Source organism: Anneissia japonica, unplaced genomic scaffold, assembly GCF_011630105.1.
Source record: "Anneissia japonica isolate Jap-2015-1 unplaced genomic scaffold, ASM1163010v1 scaffold172582_len1462937_cov174, whole genome shotgun sequence".
Taxonomy (NCBI): Eukaryota; Metazoa; Echinodermata; class Crinoidea; order Comatulida; family Comatulidae; genus Anneissia; species Anneissia japonica.
In genome coordinates, this window is record NW_022725666.1 from 34,557 (window position 1) to 44,490 (window position 9,934).

General features: G+C 35.0%; 1 protein-coding gene across 1 annotated transcript; it reads left to right on the top strand.

The window, feature by feature from the left end:
• Positions 1-2,118: 2,118 nt before the first annotated feature.
• On the top strand, positions 2,119-9,820 carry LOC117112838. The gene is made up of 8 exons (XM_033256024.1): positions 2,119-2,438; positions 2,919-3,075; positions 3,482-3,594; positions 5,042-5,219; positions 6,076-6,180; positions 6,914-7,098; positions 8,715-8,961; positions 9,388-9,820. The coding sequence occupies exons 1-8, from the start codon at positions 2,127-2,129 to the stop codon at positions 9,678-9,680; spliced, it is 1,590 nt and encodes a 529-aa protein (XP_033111915.1). The 5' UTR covers positions 2,119-2,126; the 3' UTR covers positions 9,681-9,820.
• The last annotated feature ends 114 nt before the right edge of the window (positions 9,821-9,934 follow it).

Here is a 9,934-nt window from a genome sequence, read left to right on the forward strand (position 1 = left end):
GTTCATGGGAGTTGTCGTCATGACTGTTGCCATGTAAGATGATAATTGTTTGGTAACTATTTGCAGTTACCACGCAATTAGCAAAGGAGACGGTATTCCAATTAAGAGCAAAGTTTATTAGAAACTACCGTACTCTATAAATAACATGTCAAACATTACGGAAATGGTATCAAAAACGAAATTACAGCTATTTTATAAATACAGAAACAAGAGGATTCTTATTTTATTATAAAATAAACTAGATAAATATAAACTTAAGAGACTTCTTATTATGTAAAATATAGCTTTATAAAAATAAATGCAAAGATCCTTTTGAATAATAATTAAGGCAATTATTATAAAAGGTTGTAATCACTTGTATCATTGGGTATCAAAGATCATAAAACAATCTGTTTGGTATCTAATCTATTTTTTCGCCACATACGTTTAATAATAACAGCAAACATAGGCCTACAGTTATATAATACCACATACCATAGGATCTGTGATAATACTTTACTATCATTAAATCATAAATTAATGATATTTATGAAAACAAAGATTTTAATGCACTCTTAAAATAGACTAAGAATAAGACAATAATAAGTAGACATGAAGATGACGACTTTGAGGTACGAGAACGAACCAGGCTCCATGGAGTATACTATAATGTAAAACATAAATTTTACCACCCTCACGCAATATGAAATAAACTCAGGGAAAAAATGGAAATGCATATGCCCTACTCTGACTAGTATTCTAGGTCATTTATTGGCTTAAAGTATAGATTTACGCTTGAGGAGGAATTAGGAGAGTACCTTTGTCGACGACTTCTGTTTTTGTCTTTACTTTAATAGTCGATCGAGTAGGCCTACCTGAGATTATGTTTTAGTTCTCAAAGTCTTGGTCAGAAAGGTTTTAAAAGTTTGAAATAATTCAGTTAAAATTTTCTATATCCTTATTGTCAGTACTATCAACTAAAAATATTCAGTCGGACGATTTTATGTCTGATAACAAAAAATCGAGGTAAGGCTAGGTGGTGTAGCCTAGTTTCCAGCACATACTGTACTGTGTACTGTGCATAGAGATATAAGTGTACATATTTATAATAAAAACTATATAAAACAAAAAAAACCATTTATTTTTATAAATCAATTTCTTTTCCATTTGTATACGCAGATATGTTGCCTTCTTGTGTATGTGTTCTTCACCACACCACTGCGTTTTTTTAGTGGAATAATCAATACGGTACGCGTTGTGTTGGTTGTGCGCTACAAGATGTTTTACGCGAGTGCTCATGCAGTAGTCGCGCAAGCCCACGTTGTTACGGCAACTATGTACAGTATACATCTCATACAGTCATCATTGATGTTATAACTCCATAAAAACGAACAGATTCCAAAAGGCGTTCTCGTCTCCGACGTACACATGGATCGCTTTACGGCGACAGGGGACGTATTGGTGCAGTCCTCGTGTTCCCAGGGAAATGCCGATAGTCGCATGGATACACCCTCGCCGGATATTTTCGATGAAGAAAATGTGGTTCTAAAAAAGCGCAGAGGTGGACAGATATTGAATGCGGAGCCACTGGTCGTAAAGATAGGTGATGCTAACAGCGACGAAGATGGTGATGATACAAGCGATAACAAGAACGGCTTGTTGTCGGATAAATTGGCCATGGTTGGGACTACAAATGAGGATGACCCGACTCTTCCGAATGTTTCCTTACAGGAGAAGAAATCAGAAACAGGAGGAGATTGTGTCACGGTAATGGTAATCATGAGATAAAACGCTGAAGAACACTATTAGTCTGGGTATTTCACCAAGTGCTGGAAATGTTGAAGATACTTTACCATCCAATTACTTTGTACAAAGCCTTCTTCATAAAATTTTGATGGCGTTAAAGATGACGTCGACGATGACGATGAAGATGATGATAATAATTAAGGGTGATGACAATGATGATATTAAAGGATGCCGATAATTGTAATGATAATGATGACAATGATGATGATGACAATAGTAATGATAATAACAATTATGATTATGATGATTTTGATGTTGATGATGATGATGGTAATAAAATTACTAATAATAAACTAAAATTTATCATCGAATAATTTTCTTAGGCTTTACATATAGAGAACATGGATCAAATTACGCCGGTAGAGAACGTATCGGAGCAATTGCCATGTAGTAAGAGAAATGCCGACAATCGTATGACGGAAACACCATTGCCGGATATTCTTGACGAAGATGTTGTGCTGTCGAAGCGCCGAGGCGGGCAGATATTGAATGCGGGGCCACTGGTTGTTGATGGTACCACCGATAATAAAGAAGATGGCGGTGATGAATTTAATGATTATAACGGCGTGCTGTCGAGTGTGTTGCCGAATGCTTTCTCACAGTATGAGAAATCAGAAACAGGAAATTCCTTATCGGAAGAAGTTGGTGTCACGGTAATGATAATCATGATGAAACAAAGAAGAACACAAATACTTCTTAACCTTGGGTATTCCACCATGTTGAAAACGTTAATATAATAATGACGCTGATAATGATTATGACGGTGATGATAATGATGATGATGATGATAACGATGATGGTGAGGATGATTGAGCTGGTAGTGGTGATATGGTAATAATGATAAAAAATATCAAACAACAACAACAACCACAATAATAATAATAATAATAATAATAATAATAATAATAATAATAATAATAATAATAATAATAATAATACTATTAATAGTAATAATAATAATAATAATAATAATAGGCCTAAGAATATATTATTATTATTATTATTATTATTATTATTATTATTATTTTTAATAATAATAATACATTGCTAATAAACAATACTAATAAACAATAATAAATTATTATATTTTATATTACATTTTGCATGAGTTTTAAATGTTGTATCTTTATCAGCCCAAGACTGGGATCGAACGGTTCCGTGCTGTCGTGAACATGGTTAAGAACAACTTGAAATGGGCTAGAGCATTGGGGAACAGAGACGAAAACCCTTCCGAAATCCACCATCTTGAAGGCGATGAAATACTGACGTTTAACGTTGACGCGTTTAAAGGTATCAGCAGCAGTGCACTCCGCTAAGCCCAGCCCCTTGGATATTGTTGTAATGTCTCACAAAACATACGCACAAACACGTGCGTTTCTGGGACAATACCATGTGCATGTTAGACACGCGCGTATTCCTGTCTCTGTTGTTATTGGTCACTTGTTAAGTTTGAGCGACACTCCAGAAAGGTCCATCGAGCTTTCAGCGCGCGGAGTGTCAATCAAAAACAGATGACCAATCAGAACAGGATCACATATACGCGTTTGTCCCTAAAAAGGCACGTGTGATTTTGAGGTATCTTAGAAACAATATCCAAGGGGGGGAGACTTAGTGGAACGGTCCATTTCCATTGGCCTAGGCCAAAATTGAGTATAAAAAAAATGAGTGTCTTCTAATCGATTTTTTCCTTTCTCAGCCAATGTGCAAGCCGTAAATCCATTGACGCCAGAAGTTAAAATGATATTATGCACACATTCTTGGAATCGGACAGCCAGTAACATTCAAACAGTTTATAAATTCCTTAACAAGGTATAATTATTACGTTTGTACACGGCCTAATTTATTTTTAGAAATCTGTTCAAATTGAAGCCAAGGAAATGTTGTTAACATACAACATACTACAGTTTAGAGATGGGAATATAATTTATGAATTAGTAGTCTGTCAAGCTAAGTAAATTGATTTAATAAATATTTTAGTAATCTGTTAATGTCATAGATTAATTACTAAACGACCTTTGTACCTGTGAATCATACGATTTGCTTTGTTCATTATGGTAGTAAGCTTTATGGTGTAGAATTAAGAAAATATATTAAGTTTGTCGTACTTATATAATAAGAATACAATTTTACAGTTGAGTTGGTAATGCTTGATAAAGAATGTTTTGTAATTTAGCAACACTGTCTGTCGTCCTCAAAGATTTGATTTGATTAAATATGCATGATAATAATTAATATTGTTAATTATTATATAATTTTGTATTAAATGTTGTACAGTACTATGTAATTGTTTTAAGAAATCTGTCCAAATTATTATTTTTATAATTTTGTATTAAATGTTGTACTGTACTCTGTAATTGTTTTTAGAAATCTGTCCAAATTGTAGACAAGGAATTGATTTTATAAATATTATAGTAATCTGTTAATGTGATAAATTAATTACTAAACGACCTTCGTACCTGTGGATCATACGATTGCTTTGTTCAGTAGGCCTATATACGTAGTAAGCTTTATGGTGTAGAATTAAGAAAATAAAATAAGTTACTTATATAATATGAATACAATTACTGTTAATTGATTTTACAGTTGAGTTGGTAATGCTTGATAAGAAACATATTTTGTAATTTAGTAATTGTCTGTCGAACTCAAACATTAATTGAATATGCATGATAATATAATTTATTAATTGTTATTTTAATTTTGTATTAAATGTTGTACAGTATTATAACAAAAATATTACCAACGAACTACCATTTTATGATTATGAATGCTTTGTTTTTCATTATTTGGTAGATGAAGACAAATCTGCTATTGCTACTGCTAATATTAATACTACCACTGCCAGTGGCGAATTCAAGGGGAGCTGATCTATCACTCACGTTATTATTTTTTCAAAATTATAAAAAATAATGGAGAAAAAAGGAAAATGTTGTAGCCGGCCCGGGCCCCTAAATTTGTAAAATAATTTTATAAATAAAGAAGATTATAAAAGAAATAAAAGAGAATTATATTCAAATTTTAAGTCTGAGAGTGCCATTGCTGACCATCTAGAGGTGCCATATACATTTCCTTACCTCAGCCCCAAACATTTTGGGGCTGAGGTGGTTTGCGTTCTCCATCTGTGAAATTCCCCCCCCCCCGGGTCCCATTTATTTTAAATTTCTGGATCCGCCACTGACTGCTACTGTTACTACTACTACTTTACAACAAATATGTTTAAAATAAGAAATAATATAAACTTGATTCCGTCTTAAATTAGTTGAAGTTTTTCGACAAGTATACGCACACTATTAAGACAGAGCTAGCTTCGGTTCTATACTACGAGGCATTTGAAGATGGGCGAGTACTTGTAAAGCAAGGCCACCCTGGCAGATCATTCTACTACATACTGTCCGGTGAAGTGATCAGTGAAATGACTGAAGAAGATACACGTACCGGTAAAGTTTTCATGACGCCATGTATAGAGAAAAAATAAATTAAACAGCACCGCGTATTTTACGTGGCTGGTATTAATAATCCAACATTGATTAATATATTCTTCTGTTTGGGTTTATGCATATTCCCTGCTCCTGTAAAGATTGTGCTTTACCGTACTTTGCCAATAAATGTTATTATTATTCATCACTGTTTGGAAATGTAGGCATGTTATCTATGCGATGCCTGTGGATTAATGGAAGTGAGTTTATTTATTGAATATTAATTATTGTTATATGTTTATATTACAAGGCGATAATTTCATTTGATAATACCGTAAAACCTTAAATTGAAGCCCTGATCTTCTTCTTTCTTTTGCGAACTTTAGGTGGGCTTCTTTTCGAGACGGGCTTCATTTCGTGATGGGATTCTTTTTGAGGTTACTTTTGCAAAGTAAAAAAAAAAGGGGGTGGGGTGCACGCTTCTTTTCTAAATGTTCCGTAAATTTTGTGAATTTGTATAATGAAACAATAAATAAGGTCACTGTGACATCAATCTGTATCAAGAAAAGAAGCCCATGGGCTACTGTTCGAGATGGGCTTCTTTTCGAGGCTAAATTTACAAACTAAAGAGGGGGCCTTAATTCGAGATGGGCTTCATCTCGAGATTAAGCCCACTATGGGCTGTAAATCCAGGTTTTACGGTATGTAATAAATATAGTCAAATCTTAATCTGAAATAAATGGGAATAACAAAAAGAGCAAGTTACCGTATAGAGGGCGTACTTGTCATAATAATGTTTTTAAAGCCCTATGCTAGGGAAAATTGGTTCTTACAAAAGACTAATTTAATGAATATTTTTTTTAATGTATCTTTTCAGGGGAGAAAATGACTCAAGTTGTTGGTGAGACGCCGGCGGGGTCAGCCTTTGGAGAGTTAGCGCTACTTCACGAAACTAAAAGGACCGCCACAATATTTTGCAAAGGTCTGTCCAGACTATCAAATTTTATTTGACAAAAACATGTGACATGCCTAAATATGGTTATGATGACATCACATCATGACCATATATATATAGGCACATCATGACTATATATGGGTACATTATGACTATATATGGGCATACAACAGTTTTTTTGTAAAAGAAAATTTGATAGTTTGAACAAAGCTTTATGATTAGTTAAGCAGGTTGAAATGCGTTTTGAAAGTATTGCTACTCTTTCTTCTTTAGTTCCTATTGTACATTAGGCCAAATAAAAAAAAAATATACAGTATATTGTGTTGGCCACGCCTGACCGACCCAAAATGTACGAAGTTGAGGTTCGGTATTTTAGTTTCTTTTTCTATCTTTTTCTTTTTTTCTTTTTTTAAAATTTTTTTTTAAAATTACGACAAATATTTTTTAAGGAGTTAAAAAAAGCTAGAATAGGCCTATCTTGCTGGACGGTATAGGCAATGCGACAGTGTTATGCGATTGTTTTGCTCTTCAATATAGATTTTAAAATGACCTTTGGTTGTATTTTTGTGTATTTTCTACTTTGTAGGCATAAACACATTATTGGTTTTAAAAAGGAATAATAAAAAAATAAATAAATAAAAATTTGCTACCGACCTGCCCATTTTTTGGATTTTCCCAACACGTGGCCAACACAAGAATTTTTTTGTTGGCCTTATAGTAAGAAAATGTATTACTGTTTTTGCTGCCTTGTTTTATCCAGGGGATTCTGAATTTCTGCGAGTTGATAAGCCTGATTTCGATATGGTGTTAAGACGGAGCTACCAGCAAGAATGGGATAACCGAATTTCAGCATTGAGATCCCTCCAGACATTCGGTGATTGGAGCGACGAAGAACTCCAATCGGCCAATGACCGTTGTCAATTTGAAGAATACCCTCCAAATACGGTAAACTATAGTTAAATGGTAAACAAACAGACCGACTCGGCAAATGTGGGTGATGATAGAGTATTTCCGCGTTTACTTGGCTCTTGAATTATCAGTTAATTATCAGCGATGAAGAACTCCAATCGGCCAATGACCGTTGTCAATTCGAGAAATACCCTCCAAATGTGGTAAACTATAGTAACATGGTAAAAAAAAATAAACAGGCAGACCGACTCGGCAAATATGGGTGACGATAGTGTATTTCCGCTTTTACTCTTAAATTATCAGTTTAAAAACTTATCCGTTAGATAACTTAGATATACTGTTTGCGTTGAACAAACTTGAAGAAATAGAGTTGAAATTTCTTATCTTTGTAATAAGTAAGCCATTAATTACCTTCCAAATAGAAGAGAATGTTTTGTTGTTGCAAATTAATAGATGCATATAGGCCTACCCCATTCCATTTTTTTTTTCTTTAGCAATGAGACTCTTCAGATTATATGACATTAAGGAATTTAAATGTCATCTTCGATATCTCTGAACAGTACCGCAAATGCTCGAATAAGCGCCGCACCAAACGTTATCTTTTTCACTAAGCCTCGAATAAGCTCCGCACTGAAGCCTCCAAAAATGTTACAAGCGCAGCGGCGCTTATTCCAGCATTTTACGGTACGCCTACAATTTCTTGTGCTGTTTTTACATGCTCGTTAATGGAATTGTGTGTAGGCCTATGTATTATATTTTGGAGATATTGTATCAAGGCCCTTAAAATGGACAGTAATGAACAAGGACTTAGTTAAAGTCTTTGAATATTTGCTTATTCTAGGTTTACCATATGTTCACGGTGACCACGGCAGCCCCGTTTGCCCGAAACGTAGTGCGCCGTGGGATTTTGGCAATTTTTTCCACGTTTCAAGTTTCCGTCTAGGCTTTTTTGGTGGCATTTGGATTCTTTTTGTTTTATTTGTGGCTTTCTTCCATTTTATGCTTCCCAGACCGCCTCCAAGTTTTGTTATGGCTTATTACGTACTGTCACGTTTTGTTGCGATCACCCCGTTTTACTGCGGCTTACTAGGTTTCTCATTCGCACTGTGACTGCCGTGGCAATTTTTTTGACAGTTCAAAAATTTGCGCCGCCATCACGGCCCGTTACGTTTGGCCCATCCCGTCCCCCCGCGTTGTCTCGCATTGTCTCACGTCCATCCCGTTTTGTTCACGGTGGCCTGAAACGTGGCTGCCGTGGCAACCGGGAACATAGTGTAAACCTAGCATTGAAGCATATAAGCTGCGTTCACACACTGCAACGTCTTTATTAATATTACACCAGCACTGGATGGCAGCTTTATCCAGATTTTCTAGCCAATAATTCTGTTATGTTTTTTATAACTGCATAGTGGTTATTAATAACTTTAAATCCAGGTCGAAGTCCAGTGTAATGTGTGTTTCTAATCTGAAGTGTGGTCAAAACTCTGGTGAATGAAAAGGGATGCACCCTATAACGCAATGTATATAAACCTATAGTCTGGTTTTAAGCCCTGCTGTTATTTGCCACCTCTCCCTATAAAAAAAAATAATAAGTTGTGTCTTGTACCTATAGTTGCTATTAACTATGTATTTTTTTCTTTTTGAAATAAAAGATAATTTTGAGCGACCTTAAACAAGCTCCTGAGAATGTTTATTTCATCAAGTCCGGAGAGTGCAAGATTATCCGTGAAGTGACGATAATGAAGCGCCACCTACCGTTTGGTCATGAGAAGCTATTTCTTCCTCCATACACTACGGACCTACAGGTCGAGCCAACTTATAAAGAGAAACATTCTGAAAATCTCTACAACACACCCCTTCACATATGTACTTTCGGGAAGGGAAGTTTCTTTGGCGTAGGTAATTACAGTTAGCTTGAATAATTCTGTTTTCTTTCTTTTTAAAATTTTTTCCAGCCTGTTAAGCAATATGTATTTGAGGTATTTTATATTTAATATTATTTAAATGATCAATAGTACATTATCGTGGCAGAACGGCGTGTCAATATTGTGCATCCGGTATCTCGAATACTTTGTTTACACAGAGTGCGATAAAATGATTCGATATTCAATGATAAGAGTTATGCTACGTTCACACCATGTCCGGATTCCGGTCCAAGCCTGAACGTAGCTTTACATTTAGGGCCTACGTTTATATTTGCTAAGATGATGATTTTGGACTTCTTAAACTGATGTCACGTGTTCCTGTAACGTAATTAAAGGCGACACGGTTAATGCAGAGTAATGAATTTTTATCCCGTTAAGTCTTTTATTTCAATTTCTTAAGGTGAGGATCTTCGTAAAACGCATATTATTTCGATCGGTAAAGTCGAATGTATTCTTGTGTCCCGCTTGGCGTTTCTTTTTCACGAGCACGGAAAATGCATTGAACCAATGAAACAGAGCGTGGAGGAGCTGATACCGTCACGAGAAGAAGCGTTTAACAGCTACGTCGAAGGAATTAAGTGGAGAAAATATAAACATAGCCTCGTCAGTGAATTAGTTGGCAGAAGACAAATACCAAACAACACTAGCATAACGGACGTCCCACTTGTATTAAGACGGGAAGCTCAGCGATAAAATTGAACATTTTCATTAGGAACTGTTTTATTATTATGTAGGTTATATTTATTGCATTCTATAAATAAAATATTGAAAACTATCGTGACTGGTAAGTTTATTCATATCGATTAGTCACTGGTAGTAGTACACATCGTCCAACAAAGTTCACAGATTGGCACCGGATTCGCTGATGGTGAATACAATTATAAATAAATTATGTTCCAAAAATACGTCAACCTAACTTTTTTTTATCATCGCCTTCACCACAACTG